Consider the following 21,067-nt stretch of genomic DNA (forward strand, 5'->3'; position numbering starts at 1 on the left):
ACCTCGAAGAGATCCTCAGGCCATAACAGCCAAACAGCAGCACCATCTCTTTGCACTCTGTTTTACCGTTGGAAGTACACAATGATTGTCTTCAAGACCCTTATCTAAGCAGCCTCTGGTTTTCGGAGTACACCAAAATTTACATCCTTTAAAGAAACATAAGCTTGATCTCAGGATGAGTCTCCAAATTTTCTTCCGACCCCCCCCACAAGATGTATGACAGCCAAGCTCTCCATTAAAAACAGCTAAAGCCCAAACACATAACTTAGTTTGCAAACTTAAGTACCTACAAACTCTGCTCTGCAGGGAGCATTAGCCATGTAAACTTTTAAACAGCAAACTCCAAAGTGCAAACTTCACCCACTTTGTTCCAGCCCTCCATCAGGCTAAAGGTTGGCCATAAACCACCACACAATTATGACAGCCCTTGACTTCTTGCTGCTTGGCAAGAGCCCTTGTTAAGCCCTGACAAACACTGTCTGTTTAATGACAGTCCTCCCCTTAATGGGATCCAAAACCCTCTGGGAAATACAACACACTGTGACAATTTTCTCCATTGCTATTAAAGAGAAAATAAGCAAAAAACATCATCTTAAACACATGTTTCTCAATAAAAAGTTAGTAGAGGTATAGAATGCAAAGAAAATATTTGTCTCTAAGTCTCTAACTCTTAATATTCTCCCCAAGAGGAAAGAGAAATCCAAGCCCATGGTATGGCTGGCTACAGCTCTAAGGTAAATGGCAAGTCAGGCTGAGAAGGAAATCTGCCCCATCTCCCTTCCATCGGAGTCACAGCCACCTTCTCCAGCCCAGCACTGTACAATTTGCCATCCAGGAAAGCTCCAGCAGTGGGGTAGGAGCACTCGCCTTCTGCTGATGGTGCCTGCCTACAGCACTGCCTGGCCTTAGGCTGGGCTAACACAGGCATCTTCTTGGTGGCCCTCCATCGTACGCTCACTGGGGAAAGCTACAGGGCTTTATTCCTTGGTCGGGAAGGTCAGCTAGCGCCTCTCAAATCACTGTTGGTTGGACTTGCACACCCTCCTGCAGCCTTACTACCGAAGATTAAATCCAACCCAGAAATAGAATTTAAAAATATAGAGCAAACATGTTTTCATCTCCTAATTTTGGAAAACATGAACCAACATACTATTATTCGTAATATTTCCAGTACAGAGAGCTCTCTCTTCCTGCGCCCAGCCAGTACTGTATGACAGTGCTATGACCAGTATAGCACCTATTAGGACTTTGTTACTCATGTGCCTGCCATGCCAACAAAAAACTGAAATAGTTTTCTTCCCTTCCCTGGGTCTTCTATCAAGGATTGTCTTCCTATAAAGGTTTTCCTAGCCTTAACATATCTGTGGACATGTTTCCCTTCCTGATCTTGGGCCACTAACATTTCTCTTGCTACAACAATTCCTAAGAAGATAGAACATCATCCTTTATTGCTTAGTTATTCTAACAGGTAACATATACCATTACTGTGGGCTCACTGCTCCTCTCGTGTGGACCACGTACCCCTTCCACACCACCTCCAGGAGTCCAGCAAGGTGACCCAGAAGCAGGAACACCCAAACTCCTCTTATTGATCTGCATGAGGGATCTGCTCATGCCATTCTGTCCCCCAGCTGCGCTGCATTCAAACAGCCTCCTTCAGAGTTCATGCCCTTACCTATCTTTCTCCACACAGAGAAGTGCTGGCCAAAGCAATATTTTACTAATAATTAATTTTTTTTTAGTGGAAAGTAAAAGGTTTCACTTCTCAGCCTCTCACACAGCAAAGGAAAGAAGGAAATCACACAGGTCTGTCTGTGTTTTCAAGGCAGTCACTTGGCATTGAAAGACAGAAAGAGAAAATCTCTGCATCGTGAAACTACATCCTCTGAACACTCTGCCAGAAGAGCTTTATTATTTATTTGATATAATAATTATTACCCAAGAGAGACTGGCTTTACTACAAGTGAAGGGTACGCTGGTCACACACTGAACAAAAATTCACCTTCTTTATGCAGGGATGGCAGCTAACTATCCCAAGAGATCTTCACAGCTGCCCATTGCTACAATCAAAGCTCATCTGCCACCGATCAGCTTGGCTCTCTGACAGATTACAATGATAGGAAGGTGACAGTCTCTCCATAGACGAGCTACACCCTACTAATCAGAAGATGGAGTCAATTTTGAAACTGAAGTATTTACCTTTGATGCCAGGTTGTCCACTAGTGCAATCATGGAGTTCTTAAAAAGGGTAGCAGCTGTCAAAGGTCGCTTGGTTACCTCAGTGATGCTCAGTTTACCTTCAGGCCACATCATCTTCAGCACAGGATTAGAGCTAAAAGACAGCTGCATTAATTGCACAGTCTAACAGAAGGGCAATAAGTGTTCCATTAAATTTAAAATTCAACTGCTCATTTTTGTCCAGATCTCTTTGCCATTTAAGTCAAACCAACTTAACATTCTTGGAGAAAACATCTTGTGCTTTTGAACAATATACAGTTCAAGCTTATAACTGAATGTTCCAGAAAAATGACAAGTTCATTCTCCTCTTAAGATAAAGATGTGCAGTAATGGGATAGTAAAAATCCTGCAGAAGTGATCTATCAAAAGCAGAGTCTGCCTCACTGACACAAACATAAAGAATTTAATCAAGATAGAAAAGAGCAAGATCATATCCTACAGCATCCTCCCCTAAAACAGAATATTTGATATCACGCTGTATTTCTGCACCATTCTTGATATATAAATTAATTCATATATTTTAGCCTACATTTTCTTGAAGGGTTGAAGGTGAGATAAAATGGCCAGGATGGATGGCAAGAGATCTGGAATAGACAAAAGCTGAAAGCAGTTACAGCAATCTAATGGCCAATCTATCACGTTTTAATATGCCATAAGTGGTCTTTGTGAACAGTCTTTACCAGAGATTTAACTGAAAACAGAGACTAAATTTAATAAAATGTCCGTACAGCAAATATTCTGCAGGTTTTGAGTTAATGTGAAGTCTTGAAAACACAAACAGCAAGACTCTTCAAAAGAGTACACTGAGTAAACACGACAGGACTGTAAACTAAGTTAATAGTCGTACTAGGTTTTAAACCAAGCAAACACAATTGTCCAAGCAGTTGTAGGCTACTTTACGCTGTCTTCCACCTCTGAACAAAGTCTCTGGAAGGTTGAGATAAGCCACAATTACAAAAGAATTAAAACATTTAATGCCAGCCATCAAGGAGAACAGCTTTCCGAGCACCTTTATATAAAAATATGTTTTGAAAATTTCAAATGTGCTTGTCAAAAGCAACTTTTACTTGCCTAATTAGTATTTATAGCAAGTGACTACATGGTTTAATTTTGTCATGTCATAGCACATACGAAAAGGATTGAAATCTTTTTCCTCTTTTTTCCCACCACCCCAAGTCTTTCTTTCAAAACAGGAGCTTGTAATTGGGACCAACATATCGTTGTAGACCAAGTTCTACTCAGTATCTTTAGCAATGGTTAAAGACAGATCAGTATTAGCACATCTGCAACTGGTCCGAAAACCTTCTTAATGACAAAACAAACAGCACAGGTAATCTCTGTGCAGTTATCTTGATTGCACAATGAGTTGGGTTCAAACACTTCAAATTTCATTAAATTAAAGGTTAAATCAAAGGAAAAAAAAATAAAACACAAGACAAGATACACAGAATAATAACTTTATCCTAAAACTAAACTAACAGCCTTCGGATCATGGTAAATATACAAACATCAAATGTCAGAGCAATGTGTTTATTGCAACAGCTAACAAATGCACTGCACACACTGTAAAGATAGCATCAGTGAAAATACTAGTTTCTTCTAGCATCCACTCTTACAGAGTAGGATTCTGACAGATCAGATTCTAAATTCACCTCATTAATATTTTTATTCCTACCTGTTGTACATGAGGCGCTTGAAGTCTTGAAATAAAGTGTCCTTGTTTTTGTCAATAAATCCAGTGACTGAGTAACTAAAAAAAAGGGAAACAGTTAATTGCAAAGTTCTTCCCAGAGCTGCTGGTATCACTGTGAAATCAGTATCCTCGCACTCCTACAGACACAGCAGATGCTAATCAGAAATCCAGCTCTGTTTTCCAACCTATCACTAATGTGCTGCATGAGCGCTGTCTGAGACTTGGATCTTTCTGCCCGGCTTTCCAGCTCCAGCATGGCAACAACACGTAATTAGTTTTCAGACAGCTGTTTGCACCATGTAGATGAAGAGCATGATGGCTGGGACATATAACAAGACTAGGGCGAGTTGCAGATTGCCCAAATTCAAGAGTTACGCTCATGACTTCCGCCTTTGAATTCAAAGCATGTGTTTGTATGAAATCCTACAGACCTAAGTTTTGCTTTGCCACCTATCTAGTCGATCCTTTTCTTGGTGTCAAAGAAGATCCTCTAGCGGGACACTGTCTCAAATCAGGAACAGGCTATAACCAGTGACAAGGGAACTCTATTGGAAATCAATATAGAAATTGTGGACTTTCCTCTCTCTATAACCATGGAAATACTCCCCCAAAAGGCTACTGTTAGACTTCTGAATTTCATCTCTTCTCCAAGGCTCAAGACAGACAGTACTCTGTCCTCAAAGATAATCCAAAGAGGACAAAATCTCTCCATTCAGCAACTCCCTCTCAGCTGCCTCCTTGTACCACTGAGCTTCAGATTACCCCAGGAAACCAGCACCTAAATTGCAAACACTGGGATCTGGAGCATGACAACAAATCCCCAAAACCTTATTGCTCTGTGTAACGTAGTTCAGGCTCAAATACTACCTGCAAACATTTCCACATTTCAGTGTTGTTTTTTTTTTTTTTAAAAAGGAAATTTGTTCACTGGGCGCTGGCAGTGCAGAAGATTCAACCACTAATATATAGCCTTGTATTTTTTCTCCTCCTTGGCAAAGTGTTTTGGAATCAGCAATGTATATCAGCAATCACTCGGCACAGACTCCAGAACAAAGTCTGTCTTCACTGAATGAGATCCAGTACCCACTGGCTACCTTTATAAAATGAAAGTAAATTTAATCCCAAGTCAAAAGGTTAAAAAAAAATCCTTAATTGTTAAAATCCTAAATGATCTCCACATTAACCTCCCATTAAGTTCTGCTAGCACAAGGAGTTGCACAAATTCTTAGCCATTCCATCATTTCAGTGATGCTCCAGACAACAGCTTTCCTAGTGAGGTTTCTAACATACGGGCATCTTTCACTTCTACTTAATTTTCCTTCTTACTACTCTCAGATACTGCAGCCATTTCTGTAGAGTTCAGGTACAAAAAACTTTTCAACCTGAGTGGGAAAGGCTCCTTGCACTGATACTTATTTTAACTTAGCACTACCCTGCATATTTTGAGTGAGCTCAAACTGATTTTAGAATTTAAAGCCAGAGAGTTAGATAATCATACTAAACAGATGTCTAAACAAGATTTTATTAGCTCTGTATAGCTTTCTTGTATAAACAGTGCTAGCTTTTTTCCCCCCGAAACATTGCTCTCCCCTTCACCTCCCCACCTCATATTCTCCTTTTGTTTCAATTCCAAGAAGAAAATCATATTCTATACAGCAAGTAACTAGCATAATATTTAATTGATAAGCAATTGCTGCACTCTGTAATTCTGTATGACAGCTATTCTGGTCCATACCAGAAGCAGCATTAAATCAGAATATCATACCACTTCAAAGCTGGCTAGAAGACAAAAATAGAAGGTGCATCTTTATTTCTGAAAGAAACTTACATCACATCTCCAGCGTAGTGCTTGATTCGAAAGTCTCTGTCAAACTCCAGGGTTTTGTCAGTTGCACAAAGCTAAAACAAATTTCACATACATTAAAATCTCACCATTGGATTTTTAAGTTTCACAGAAAAGTAATGTGCCTTGGAAACAGAAATGGAAACTGTAGTTATTCCACTTTATATGCACATGTGTGGACCTGAAATCCAGTTGTAACACTGCTTTATAACATTTTTTCATGGATGTGTTATTAAAGCATATATTTGTACAAAATCAAATTGTAAGAACCTACAGTTTTATTAACAAATTGAAACTACCTCAAAAATACCATTAAGCAAAAAGAGCATTTGTGCATACAGAGAACCATCGCACCTAAGATTTCTTCATGGCCTTTTTTAAGTCTTCCTTCGTACGTTTTTTTCCATTGCAACGTCCCTCCTCAGCAAATAAATGAAGAAATCAGAATATGACAATTATGGTAGCAATGCTTGTTCTGTCCCACTACCAGCACTCACTGTAGCTCATCGAACACCTCCCAGACAGTGACCAGCCCCACAGATCCATCCAGGGTGGAGAGAGCTACAACCCTCAATTCCCATCTCAGACTTCACATTCAATTTTTCACTGCAACAAAGACGTCAAATGCCCATGTGGCAGCCACTCAGCAGCAGCGGCCAGAGATTTCTTTGCAGGAAGCATGGGCACCATGAAGACTATGAGCAAGTATCTATCCAAAAGTCTTAGGAAGTCTATCCACCCAAAGTCTTCGGAAAACAAAAGAGGAAATTAGCATGGTCAAACTGCAGGATAGAAGAGTTTATTAGAAACATGAAGATATCCTCCAAAAAGCTTTACCTGTGTCTAAGAATAGAAAATAGATTGGCTTAAAGAGATTAGATGTAAAATAAATAAATAGAAGCTTAAACAAACAAACAAACAACACAAGAAGGAAAGCAAAAAGTTTGCATAATAAGATACATGAAGGTTACAAAGGTATAAGAAGTCCAGCACAGCAGGAGCAGGAAGCATGCCAGCATCTGCAGAGCTGACAAATGACTCCAGAGTAGAAGGAACACAGAGAAAATGAGGAAGAGGCCAAACCAGGAAAATGAAGTAATTTTTCTTTCTGCAGCTGTGCTTACCAGCAAGGGGCTAGGGAGGATCTAATGCTTTTTTCAGCCACCCAAAACATACCTCTCAAACCAACATGTCAATAGAAGAGGTATAAGATGAGCAAAACCACAATGAAATGAAGTAACTCTTGCTGCCAGATGGGACACACTCATCTGCGTAAGCTTCTTGCTTAAAACTCTTCCAGCATGGGAGATACTGGAAGGGGGCTTAACGCAATGCTAGTTCTCATACTGAGTCTTTCTCTCTACAAACTTTGTGTCTACCGGGCAAATCGGCAGAAATTATTAAAAAGAACAGCAAGTGTACTGATACAGCTGATAGCCTGCTTGGATTTCTAGGAGCCCTTTCTCAAGGTTCCTTATTAACAACTCAAAGAATTCAAGTTTCTGTGCAGGACAGGAAGAAAGGGGCCTCACACAAATAACTGTTGGAAAGATGGGAAATGGCATAACAGCGAACGGTCGGCTCCTGCAGTTTATCAGGGAGTCCTGCAGAGGCCTGCCCTACCATCTGCAGTGCCAACAGCATCTTAAATGAGCCAGGATCTGAGGGTAACAGGCAGGTGATCAAGACTGTTGATACTTCTTAATTATTCAGGGAAGTAAAGACACTGGCTGGCTGTGAAGAACTGCAGGAAGACATGAGATTCCAGAGGAATGGCACAAAAGAGCAAATGAAATTCACTTATTTCAGAGACATCCACAGAGAAAAGCCAAAGCTCACAGTAAGTCACAAACCTAAAACTATTAACTCAACAAGTACTTTAAATACCCTCCATCTCAAAAAGGACACCAGAGAACTGGAAGAGGCTTGACAATGGGCGAACTCCATCAAAAGCACTGACTGCTACAGGAGGCAGGGCCAAAGGAACTAAGCCTCTTCAGGTCAGGAAAGGAACGACAGAAAACACGGAGAAGATGTACTGGAAGATAACAGTGAGCAACGTTTTGCTGTTTTAGAACTAGGAGGAAACAAATGTAACCTAAAAGGGAAAATGGATGGGAAGGAAGGAGCTCTTCAAACAAGTATCTACGCTGTGGAACACCTTGTCGATTAAAAAAGAAACGAAAACCAAACCCCAAAAAACTATCAAGGGCACTAGCCCTGATTCAGAAGGACAGCAGATGGCTGGAAATTGGGACCGTATCAAGTTATCACTACGTTTGTCCCATATTCTTCTCTCAGTTAGACCTTCACTGTTCCCTAGCATCTTGGCAGATACTGGATCAGGTGGACTAGAACGGGTCTTCTCATATTCTTACCTTCACAATCAGTTTCTTGAGATTGACACCCATCAGAACTTTCCATTAATGGACAATTTAGGAATTCATATACTGTTCATCACTGCACTCAACACTTTGAAATTAGAAGGTCGATTGAATCAGAATTTAAAGAGGATGAGAAAATGAACCTTTGATGTTGAGAAGTACAATCAGAATAGCTAATATTTACACATCTAGACTAGCATTGGACAATTCAGAGAAGAATAACCCATGCTCTAAGAACATAAATTTGGCCACAAATATTCACAGTGGAAATATTTACCAGTCTTCTTCCTGGTTTGTTTGGCTTTCACCAGGACAACCAAGCAGACAGCAGCAGATCAGGCATGCAGTGCACAAACTAGGACACTACTATTTAGGGCACAGCAGCCCCTTAGAGCTTATCCACATGGAGCCAGTGTGCAACATGCTCTACAGGGGAGCAGTGAAGCATTAACTCGGGCTGAAAGATGGGAGCAGTTCCCATAACATATCAGCACATGTACTTTAACTCTTTAGGAAAAGCTTTGATCTACACTCAACTTTATAGTATCTGGACAGATCTACCGCAGTCTACGAAAGCAGATTATGAAGTGAAATCAAGTCCTTTGTTTTAATACAACTAGAAGAGGCTAGCTTAGAGGGCTCAGATTTCTTACAGCAGTTCTAGATGGGATAAGGGCTCACTGAGCAAGATATCTGAGATAATCTAAAGGACATCTGCAAAGACATGAGAGGGGGGAAAGATAATTATGATGCTGAGAATTTTATGGGTCAATTTTTTCAAGGCTATATTGATTTAAACTAGAAATTAGCAAGCCAGGAAGATACATCGTACCCTCCATAAACATTTAAAACAGTATTCCTCATTTCCCTTCAACTCTGTGCAGTTTTCTGACAATGCCACCCCCTACTGAGGAATACTGCAATTGGAGATATATATATATATACACATGCACTTTTTTTTGTTTCCCACACTGTGAAGGGACTTGTGAAGGTAAGGACTCAAGCAGATTCTTTTTTTTTTATATATATTTTCATTTTATAACCTGCCACATGCTTTATGAAATTAATTCCTCTTTCCCCACTGTATCCATGCAGTACCTACTCTCTCTGTGATGGAACCACTCCACCTTAGCAGATATAGTACCAATGACGGAACAGAAACTGAAGGCCTCTACCAGCTTACACCTAGTAACTAGACAGCTCCAGAACTGGACCACTTCCCACACTACCCCACTGCAGAGGATTTAAGAATCCATTCCCCCAGGCTTCATTGTTCACAACCGTTAGCACTACTAAAGCAAGCGATTTGCATTAAAATATAGACACCTGGACTAGGTTTCATGAAAACGCTTGATCTCATGTGAGTCTACTCACAACGTGTTATGGCTAACACATCTGCTGCTTAAGCACATAAAATCTAGGCTAACACAGAAAGCAAGATTCTCCCTCAGCTAAAATGCATGTGGCAGACGAGATGACAGGTGTGCCGCAGCTAAAGTGCACTTAAGGAAAACCACATCTGGAAGAAAAACTGGTTATTTTATTTTCTTCCTATCCTCTGCTCAAACAAGCCACAGCCAGATCTATTGTTTATATTCAGCCTTCCTGGAGGCAGTCTTTAGCACGTATCTTATACAACGATGCTAATTTTATATTTCTGACCTACATAAAACAGTATGCAGGGGTGGGAGGGAGAAGGGGGGAACCAGCATTCTGAATGACATACTCCAAACAACGTTTCTCAGCAGACAGACATCAACAAATTAAAATGTATTTCATAAATGAAATTTGGTGTGAAGGATTCTCAAATTAATCAGGCTGGTGACCATGTTTTTGTTATGCTGCCAAGTGAGGAATAAAGCCTTTTAATTCGTACATTGTACCAAAAACAAAGCAAGTCAAGTGGCCTGGAAGATCATAGGTACAACTGGAGATGAACGTGTTTTGTAGCCAATGACGATGAAAAAACAACCCACAGTGCCGTAATAAAGCAGAAGTGTGAATAATTTCACTGTCACTATGTATTACAGCAGCCTGGGAAGAAAGCCACGTGAGCCAAAACCGTGCCTCAATTGGTTACAGATGACATCATGATATGTCAAGGCACAAGCTCTTGCTTCTTTTATGCTCCGAATAAAATTGATCTCACATTGGACATACTTGAGCTCCCTCTACCGGATATAAAGCCATAGGAGGTGCCTTACCCAAACCCAGACCAGATGGCCTATTTCTGTAGTTAAGAGCTGCAGTTGCTCTTAGGCATTTAATTTCATACTCTATGGCAACAGTTTGAACCTCAGACACTCTTCAAATCTTTTTCCTTATTCTGTTAGGTCTAAATAATGGAAAAAGCATCACATAGGATAAGAAACCAGTTCTGAGGATACAGAAGAGTACCTTTCTGCTGGAGAAGTGTGCGTGCTTCCCTAGCTTGTTATTAAGAGCCTCAAGGAACATCTCATCTGTAACTTTTCCAACATTCATGCAGGCATCATCCAGAATGGCAATGATCCCTTTGTGCTGCTGCTCTACCAGGTCGACAATGACCTGATTGTTAAAGTAATCAATCTGAAAAAAAAAAACACAAATGAACAGGTGTATTTGTGACTTTGGCTAGTAAAAGAGAAGTGCACCAGTGTTAGTCACCGATTGAACTGCACCATTTGTCTGACAGAAGGATCAGACACCAATCATAGGTGAAAACATCAGCTTTCAGTATGCAGATTGCTAACTCAAAACTAAGTAGGCTATTCTTCTGCCACTAAAGAGAGGTGGTGATCTTCACATGCCTCACATTGATCTTGGGGCCTCTCCTAAAAATCAACTGCTACATAATGCACTTTAAAATGTTTTTTAAAGTTTAACTGCATACAGTCAAAGTGGTAAAAACTGGGCATCCAATCCTTTGCATTATGAAAGGAATCTGAACAGAACGCCCAGAATTTTTCTACCTGAATATCTACAACTACACAAAATACATAAGCGTTCAGATTAAGAACTCAGCCACAGAGATGCTATGAGAAATTTGAACACAGATCTGGAATCAATTGTTTTCCAAAACCATAAAAATAGGTTGCAAGATAATAGGTTAGCTTTTTCCACAGTCTGATTTCCAGACAGCAAGCCTGATAGTACAACTGGCATGGACACAGATGTCCTATTGACTTGAACAGGAGCTTACTCGTGGACCAACTTTAGATGTGTGACCTATGCTGCTCCACTGACCTCAAACCAACCTCTCCCTCCCCTGCCAAATCACTCACATGCTTCCAGGGAATTCCCTCTCGCTGGTACTCTTCCTGCTCCTGCTTCAGAACTAGCTGAATAAAGAGCTGCTGTAGCTTTTCATTGCAGTAATTAATGCAAAATTGCTCAAAACTGCAAAAACATAGGGAAAAAAAAAGGTGGTGAGTTTTCTCACTTGGGAAAGGGAGAAGGCACGGCACTGTGCTTTAACAGTATGTCTCACCTGTTGTTGTCAAATATTTCGAAGCCATAAATATCCAGGACACCAATGACTGTGTTTTTGCCATGTATTGTAGTGTCATAGTTCTTTACTTCGATCACATCATTGATGTGCGTCACAATCCAACAAAAGAGGCGCTCGTATATAGCCTGCCAGGAAACAAACACTGAGCAATCTTGCCTGCATCTGTCTCTGTTCTCTGTTCATATGGTGCTACAAAGTTTAATTCAAGATGCTGCCCAAACTAACAAAAACCACAGATAAATTTCTGTTAAAATTGAACAATCATTGATAAGAAGAAAATATTCTATAAAATTATTTCTTTCTTTCAAATCTCATTTAGCTGAAGTCTAAATCTTGGAAAGGTCACTAATTATGGAGGTTACCCCATTTGATTCCAGTCTGCTTTTCAACTGGCTAATAACTTCCACACCTGTGAACTATTTAACAATACTGAAAAATAAGTCAGAGTTCAGTTATAGAAACCTAACAACTGAACACTAGCAGTAAAATGTTCCCGTACACCTTGTAAAAGGAAAATGTTTTGTAGATATAAGTATCTTCAAAGTCTACATGTTCAAAATGTACTCCAAAGCTGTGCAAACATATCATCTTTGTGGAAAAAAAAGTCAATAATCAAGGACCTTCAAAACCTCATCCATTCTTTCCTTATCATTTTATTTCTTAACAAAGGAAGGACAATTGTTACTCCTTTTGCTATCAGTATCCCACCTTTCCATAAAAAGGATAGCACGGTGTTTCCAATTTAAGTTCTAGACGTTACTCTTCTACCCTCTACCCTTTGAATTTAACTGCTAAGGAAGTCAAGAACCATATTTTCCAAAATATTTAGTCCTATACAGTGTATTCCTTTTGCAGATGCCAGCAAGCTAATCTTGCAGCTCCCTCCCCTCTTTCGCCTACCAGAAAAGCATGGCTGGTTGTGATCACAAGCTGTGTCACAGCCAGGGAAGGGTAGAGATGGTGCAGCTCTGCAGTCCCCCTATTGCTGCACTCTGGGTGAGTGCAGCTATACAACACAGGAGCACACAGAGTCAGAGAAAAAATCAGCATGAGGTAGAGACTTCCCCTGTCTGAGCAAGCACTATGCTCATTGATCCACCCAGGAAACCTACTGGGACGTGAGCATTGGAAAACGCAGTTACAAAGACAATTCATTAGTGAGGGTCCTCCTCAGGCATCATCACTCTGTGCTGCACCAAGCACAACTCTACCAAAAGGCAAAAGCGAAAGCAAAGTGTCTGAGTTACTGTCACATATAAAATCAGATGCAGAGAAAGGAAATTTAAACTCACTTTTGCAAAGGCGTCTCTGCCGTAGGTGGCTTCTTGTTCAGTATGCTGTTTGTCAATGACATCCCGACCTGTAGCTACAGTTCGGAACAAAAGAGCCTTCTCCACCATCTCAGATTTTGTTGACAGCAAGTCTGCAATGATTGACACAACCTTGCTATTTTCTATTAGAGGCGTATCACCATCCACAGAAAACTTCAAGTTCCCCTGCAATAATCAGCAAGAAATTAATTTCTCAATATTTTTTTTAATATAATTTTAGTACGTCCCAAGTCCATCCACATCCCATCTGCTATTTGAGGCCTGCATATCCACATAACCACAAACATCCAAAATCAGTGGAAGCAACAAAGCCTGACTCAAAGGAATGCATTCCTGCTCAGTGTTCAGCTGAGCTTTTGGAAAACAAAAATAACATCAAAGACTTCTGGAAATCTAATCAAACACTGTTTCAAGATTCAGAGTCTAGTAATAGCAAACGGCATTAAATACACAAATTCCAAATGCAGCAGCTCATCTTCACTACAGTTCACTACAAAAACACTAAGCTGCAGTTCTTATTGCAAAGCTGTTGCCCACAAAGGTTCGGAGAACGTTCTGGGGAAGCTGACAAATCAACACTGCTAGCAGTATTGGAGTGATAACATACCACAATGGCACTGTTGCTCAATACCTGTGATGACAGAATTCGGCAGCAACACCACCGTATTACCTGCGAGTATTCTCACAGCCTGCCAGCATGGCCTGACTCTGCTCTGCCTCCACCCCACTTCCCAGCACTGGGGCAGGACTGCGCCAAAGAGGAGAAAATTGAAAAAAAGCTGCAGTTTTCTTTGCCACCTTCTCTCTGCTTGCCTACGGTGTTTCTCTTCTCAAGGAGGGGCAAGAACTGAGCTACAGGAACACTGCACAGGGAAGAAAATTCTGTGGGTCGCAGGAAAATATGAGTGAAGGAAGGATTTCCTCGGTATCGGAATACAGAGAATTAGGAGGTCTGTTGTATCCTGCTGTGCTCAAGCTGCTACCAAAGTGAAGTACCATCCCTCCAGCATAGTCACAGTGGTGATGGAGAGAGAGCACAAGGGTAGAAGGATAGCAAGGTGAGAGTTTCCTACCCACTCACTGCCAAAACCCCAACAATTTCTACTCATATTTACAGATCCACATGCTTTGTGGTATGGCTGTTTTGGGATCTGGAATATGCAGGAATAAATGTGATCTTTCATCATTACTGCAGTATCTTATTTCATCAAGGAATTTCACTCAAACTGGAAGCTGTAAACTGCATACACTTTTCCAGCCAACAGATCTGCAGTGAGAAAATTAGATCTGCAGGAAGTACAAGTGCGCTGCTTGACTTCTGAAGAGCAGCCTACCCAAACCTGCGGGCAGAGAACTTACCAAGTGAAGAATGGCTGCCACAATTTTGTAGACAGTCTGAATCTCCTCTTGCTTGAAGCCTATCACTTTCATGGCATCAGCTACAGCTTTGAACTCTGCACCATCATTGATGGAACACTGAGGGGAAAAAGATGTTTGGGACATGATGTGCTTAATGGTAGTGAGAAAGCAAACACTTTGCATGCCCATGGGCAAGATGTGTGCTTCACTATTTTTCAGATGCAAGAAACTGCCACAAGATTTTTGCCTGATCCTAATCAGTCATTGTCCACTTGTATGCTGAACCCAGCAGTGAGATAGAGAAATCCATCACAGAACATTTTAATAGCTCAATACTTTCCCAGTGGAATGCTGTGAGCAAAAGCTGCACAGCACTAACAGCAAAGTTCTGGTCAACATCTTTCTCAAGGTGAGCCTGTGTCCCCTCCCTTCCTGATCATCTGGTTACTTTTCACTGCAGATTTCTAGAGAAACTGATAAAGGCCTCTGAGTAGGTCTGCAGGTTTGTACGCCAAAGGGCATCTCAAGAAAGCAATTAGGAAATCAGGGAGCCTTTTGTCTGGACCCTGCTTCCTAGGGATGACACTAGGGACCACTCCCGACGTATTTAAAGTGTTCAGAATTAAAGTGTTCTTGTTTCCTAAAAACCTTATTGGTCTGTTCCCTTCTTTCCTGCTCAGAGGCCCCTCTGAGGGTACATCAGATATGAAGAATGAACACTTCAGTAACTTAAATGGTCCTACTGTACAAAAAAGACACAAGAAATCTTTTTTTTTTTTTTTTAAAACAGAGCAGCTTCTTCAGTTACCATTACAAAGCAGTAAAAGTCTGTCATTGCTAACAGGTCAAGTATCTCTGGCTGCATTTATTAAGTGATATTTCCTACAACATTTTTTATAATCAGAAACAAGTGGAGTATGCGCAACTACATGTGCACTTGTCTCCTAGGTCCAGAAGCTCCATTAAAAATAGCACACTGGTGTTATCTTTTAATATTTATCCTATAAATATTGGTCTCCACTTCTACTTGCTCTGTAGTACTTGAAACATTTCAAGAAGTACATAAAATTTTAAAACAAGTTACCTGTAACTCACTGACAACACCCTCACCTTTAGCTGTGCTCCAGGAGAGATGTAGCTGTATGCAGATGCATCCTTCTGAAGATGTAGAGAACGTAACATCTGGTCAGAACCCCCCTGGAGGAGCTGTACAAAGAGTAAGAAAAGGTGAATCAAAATAAAGAAAATCCTTCCTTTTTCATAGTAAATCAATCATTTTTATACTAAATAAATTCTCATTCACCTGCTTGCCAAGCAAAACCATAAAAACACGAAGTTACTGCTATGCTAGAATCAGCTACGGTACCTGGAGCCACAAGCACATATTCAAAATACATGGTCTGCACTGTTCTAGGGCTCTGCCTAAGTGACTGACCTTTTGAATGGTACAGCTGCCTAGAAAACAAGTCTGAACTTCATAGACCGGACGTGTACACCTGCGACACATCACCGATGTGCCCTGGCAAGCACATTTATGTTCTCTGCTATACGCTGAGACCTTCCAATGGGAAACACAACATTTGTGAGAAAGGTGCTAACATGCTATCATGGACTACCGAGCACATAAATAAAAAATAAACCTACGGTTTTCTCACAACGCAAGGGAGAATAAAGGTTATACTAATAGGCTGGCCATTTCCCCCAAAGGACGCACAAGGGAATCACCATAAAATATGGAAGACATTAAAAAAAAGAACCCAAAGAAAAAAAGAAAGTGAACTCGGTGTCATAAAATTACTTCCATATGAACTCAAGGCCTCAAGAGAAAATAGAGGAATTAGACTTATTACAAATAAAACAGTGAGTCAAAGTCCAATATTCTACCATACTTGCTTAGTTAGCCTCCTTTTAAGTTTACAAATGCGTTAATATGGGACTGGAGGGTAGAGAAAACAAGCTCTTTCCCCAAAACAGGCCTCTTCAAAAAACTAAAGAAACTACGATCACCCAAGATGTAACAGCAAGGGAATCCTTTGCAAAACGCATGAGAGGGTGAAAACTTTGTCTTTTGCCTATCTGTCTGGGAAACATGAAAAAAGTAACTTGCTTCGACAAAGGAATACCAACCTGGTAAAAAGAATGAAAGCTTCGTTCTCCTGGCTGTTGTACAATCACACGAGACTGCAGGGGAAAAAAATACAGGATAGGTATTTCTGGATAAGGATGGCTTGCTTCCCAAACACCTCCCCTTAGAAACCAAAGAATCGGTTCACCACTGCTAGAACACCTCCAAACTAACCTCATTTTACATTAAGTTTATAATGAACATTACTAATTAGGCATGATCACAGTGTCTGAAGTCTATAATCAAAAAGACCAGCCTGTGAAACAGCTGTAACGTGCTACTTCCAATCAGAAAGCCCATGTAGCAACTACAGAATTGCTTTCATGGAAGAGTCAAATAAAACATCATTTTAGTTCAAGAGTTATTTAATTGCTGGAAGTAAAAACAGGACCAATTGACTACAAACAAATGCCCCACAGCCATAGCTAGGGCCTTACAATAACCGCTTCTACAACCCGAAGACGGGCTGACCAACAGCACCCAGCCTGTGCCGAATCTAACTCCCTACCCTAACACACAGACATTGTTTTAGGAAGCAATCAATAGCTCCATCTTCAAAGTGTTCATTCCAAATTCACGTAAAATAGCAAAAGAAAAACTGTTAATTGCAGCAGAAATTCAGTCAACAAGAAACATACCCTTATTTCACACTACAAGTTCAAACAATGGAGCGTGAGGTGTGAGTTCGTTCTGCAAAGTCGCTGTCTATTGAATAATTGTGTTTGTACCCAAACCTCAACCGCTTTCAAATTGGAAACAAATTTAACTTGATAGAAGTCAAGAATATTAAATAAATGATCAAGACTTAGGTCACTGCAGCTGCAGCCCCATCTCATTTTTGCATGAAAGTATCATGTCTTTTTTTTTTTTTTTCAAATAAAATAAAATATTTGTTCTGGAAATAGACTTCAGGGAAATAATGGCAGAAGTAAAAAAGAAAACAAACAAAAAAGCAAGTTAGCAGATGTGGTCAAACATACAAATTAAAGCCAGACGTGCGTCTCACACATCATGAGAACTGTTAATAGACCCAGCCCCATTTCTTTACAGGGTTTTACATATTCCAGTGTTCTCAGCCACCACTTAATGACGTGAAAAAGATCATGCTTAGGATCATTTGTAACATATAAAAGCATAGTTGCTAAATTATCACGCAAGGCTCAATGTGGGAACTTACAATAAGAATAAGATCTCAGTGTGGGAACTTATAAGGAGGGAGTTTTACAGATGTTAAATTCATCTCAGCTTTTATTTGGGATGCAAAACATATAGACCTATATGCACACAAGCTTCTAAGTAACACTAGTCTCTTAGATGGTGAACTCTGAAAGCGGTGCTGTTAAAGTACTTCTGCAACAGGGCAGGGCTTGTGCTTCAGCAGCGTTTCACTCTTATTAGTTCTTGGAGAGAAATTAAACTTTAGATTTAACGATATTCTGTGCCCTCATACATCACATATGGACGTACCACGTTTGAAAGGAAAACACTGTATTGGCAAAACACATTTTACTGAAGTAACTACACAGAAGCCTTTGACTAAAACTGAATTTGGCTTACCTTTTCAAGCAAGTAATTATTGATATGCCCACCTATTGGATCGCCTTTAAAATCAAAGTTGATATCCATGTATTTTCCAAACCTGCTGGAATTGTCGTTACGGTTTGTTTTGGCATTGCCAAAGGCCTCTAATACACAATTAGATTTCAGCAATATGTTCTTCACTCTGGATAAATGGAAAAGGGAACAGGATGAGTCCAGACTCATGTATTCAGCCACAGAATTTTTTTCACAGGCATTTTTAGAGAAGATTTTAGTAACAACAGAGATACTCTTTGATGGCATATCTAGATGTGTAAAACATTAGCAATCCTGAGGGACATCAGCTGGAAGCTTTTGGTAATGTTCCTTAGAGCTGAGCGAATGGGAACCAAAGGCTCCACTGAAAACAGCATCAATCAAAATGCAGTTCCTTTACATGCATAAGTTTTGAAAACAACTTTTTGACTTCTTTTGCAAATAATTAGCTTTTTTTTTTTCAAGGTAGGTATTAAATCTGTTTCAGCAGAAAGCCATATTCTTTGCTGCAAAAATTTTTACCCTAAGACTGACAGGCACGTGTTGCGACTCGGGAACATGCAAACTTGAAAGGTCATGGAACATGCTGCTTGTGCTCGACATAATACACTAACACACACATATTTCAGGCAAATTGACACAGAAAACGTGATTTCTAGATGCTGTTTTTATTTTGAAAGTTTGAAGGCTTGAGTTCCCCCTAACTTTTCTATGCGATTTTAGTAATCAATTTAGTAGTCAGCAATCAATATTGCAAAATTCCCACAGTAAAAGTTTTATCTGAAGAAAACAGGTAAATGATGTAGTAATTGCATGCTGATTTGGCAAGAGACCATCAAATAAAATGGCATTATACAGTCTACTAGAGACAAAGCAACTTCACTTTTCTACAAAGCCCTTACCTTTCCACCTCAGCTCTCTGACCAGGGTTGGTAATGGCTGCTATGTACTGCATAATATATTTACTGGCCTCAGTCTTCCCAGCCCCACTTTCACCTAAGGGCATAAATACAGAAAAAGTCATAACAGAGCAAAACAGCAAAGCAAATCACTGACCAGCATCCTAATTCTACCACGCTAGTGTCTTTTTAAAGCTCAAAGTATGCACAAATAAGCTTGCATTTTCTGAATGTAGCCATAACCCTGCCTGACTGTTACTGCTATGCTGACTTAGAAGCGGTTATGATGTAGGATTTCACAGGTCGGTAAAAGGCCTAGCACACAGAGGATCAAAAGGAATATTGTTAGAGGAGAAAGACTGGCATGCAGAGGCTCTGATTGCAGCAGAGCTGTGAACTGCAGTACAAGAGGCTACTGTTCAGCACCCCATCTCGGGTCTCGGGCCCTTCAGAGCTGCGAAAGCACGGGGACATCAAGGAGATGAAGTGCCAGGATCCAGATAGCGACCGTTCATGGCACAACCACTGCTCCCACTGTTAGCACCGGGACAAGCAAACAGCTCAGCCATCAAAACAGAGAACAAAACATTGATCAGTCAGCTAAGGGACAAAAATCAGCATTTCTCCAAGCTGCTGGAGACACAGGAACCCCATTCTCACTGATCATCATTTACACAGGCACAGCAAGCAGAGGCCTCACCTTCAAGTTACATTTTACACGCACAGATTAAGCTAATGACTGACACCAGCTCTTGAATCAGATAAGAAATAATTGTTGAGGTCTCCACACACAGATTCAAATGCAAATAAGCAGTTTTAAGATTAATGAAGTTTTCTAAAACGCTATCACATTAGACAAATCCTTCTTCTGCCTAAAATTTCACAAAGATCAAGTGTTCATCAGAAAGACAAGCTCTTTCAGCTTACCTGATATTACAATACAGGTGTCTTTTGATCGCCTCTTCATCGCTTTGTAAGCCGCATCAGCAATTGCAAAGAGGTGAGGAGGCCTCTCATACAATTCCCTTCCTTTGTACTGCTCGATCATGTCACGCCCGTAGATGTTCAAGTTTTTGTAAGGATTCATGGAAACGACCACTTCCCCAATAAACGTATAAATACGTCCTTTTTCAAACCTACCCAGGATGAGACAAAAGGGAGAAAGGATTAGTTAAATGTAGAACTTCAGAAGGTTTTCCAAGTAGCCCATTTCATCGTTATGAACTCTTTGATTCATCATTGTATTGAAACTCTTATAAAAAAAAAAAAAAAAAAAACTTGAATAAGGTCATTATCTGTGATCAGTGGGGCCCAGAGAGTGTATGAGCACATCACATCAGGTCTCTAAGTAAAAAAGACTACGAATGAGGATTAGCTTCAAATCTTACCATGTACAAAGGAAATTACTCCTGCTATTTCAGTTATGGATGCATGACGGATCAGATTACTGCGGTACAAACGCTGACTTTATTTTTGAGGACAGCAAACCTCTGGTTTGCCAATGCAATCAAGCCTGCTTTCAGCATCACTAGGTACTTCTGTTTCCATTAGTACGCTACCAGAAACAAATGGTTTTAATGAATTCTTTAGTGAGATTTACATTAATATAATTTACTGCTTCTACACCTGATAAGCAAAGATGAGTTTGTGATGAGCGATGCGTTTATATGTTTCACAAAGTGGATTTAAAGGCAAATTCTTTATTTACATTCAGACTTGTCCAGATTAGCAGAGGTTTTGAAACCCCTCACTCAGAGCTCTAATAACATTTGCAAGAGAGTAAACAAAGATACAAGCCAAGAAACAAATTACAGCCTTTCAACTTCAGCAATTAGCTTCCACTCATCCTTTTCACTACAATGGGCTTTTATCACTACTGTTAGATCAAAAGTGAAAGCTTTGAAGGAACCTGTGAACACAATCCTAAATTACAGCTTTCCTAAAGTCTACTAGCTCATTAGTTTTCTTTCTGGAAACAGGATAGGAAAAAAAATAAAATTTGAATCATTTTGGAAGAAAAAAAAAAAGGTCTGTTTAAGTTAAAAGCTGTTTCCAAAGAAATCACGATTTTATCAAAGTGTTTTCTAGCAGATGAGCACACAAGGAATTTCAGATTAACAGCTGAAGAAT

General features: G+C 40.1%; 1 protein-coding gene across 4 annotated transcripts in view; it reads right to left on the reverse strand.

Moving 5' to 3' along the window:
• MYO1D (myosin ID) overlaps window positions 1–21,067 on the reverse strand; it is a 157,848-nt gene that overhangs the window by 102,073 nt on the left and 34,708 nt on the right. For all 4 annotated transcript variants that reach the window (XM_048047785.2, XM_066981882.1, XM_048047787.2 and 1 more), the window contains exons 2-14: window positions 19,865–20,073; window positions 18,941–19,034; window positions 18,021–18,186; window positions 16,466–16,519; window positions 15,449–15,544; window positions 14,339–14,455; window positions 12,941–13,144; window positions 11,628–11,773; window positions 11,422–11,536; window positions 10,556–10,726; window positions 5,760–5,830; window positions 3,914–3,988; window positions 2,200–2,332 (exon numbers count right to left, since the gene is read on the reverse strand). In XM_048047785.2, coding sequence (XP_047903742.1) covers window positions 2,200–2,332; window positions 3,914–3,988; window positions 5,760–5,830; window positions 10,556–10,726; window positions 11,422–11,536; window positions 11,628–11,773; window positions 12,941–13,144; window positions 14,339–14,455; window positions 15,449–15,544; window positions 16,466–16,519; window positions 18,021–18,186; window positions 18,941–19,034; window positions 19,865–20,073 — 1,651 coding nt within the window. The remainder of the gene's footprint in view (window positions 1–2,199; window positions 2,333–3,913; window positions 3,989–5,759; window positions 5,831–10,555; window positions 10,727–11,421; window positions 11,537–11,627; window positions 11,774–12,940; window positions 13,145–14,338; window positions 14,456–15,448; window positions 15,545–16,465; window positions 16,520–18,020; window positions 18,187–18,940; window positions 19,035–19,864; window positions 20,074–21,067) is intronic.

The sequence above is a fragment of the Anser cygnoides genome, chromosome 22, assembly GCF_040182565.1.
Source record: "Anser cygnoides isolate HZ-2024a breed goose chromosome 22, Taihu_goose_T2T_genome, whole genome shotgun sequence".
Taxonomy (NCBI): domain Eukaryota; kingdom Metazoa; phylum Chordata; class Aves; order Anseriformes; family Anatidae; genus Anser; species Anser cygnoides.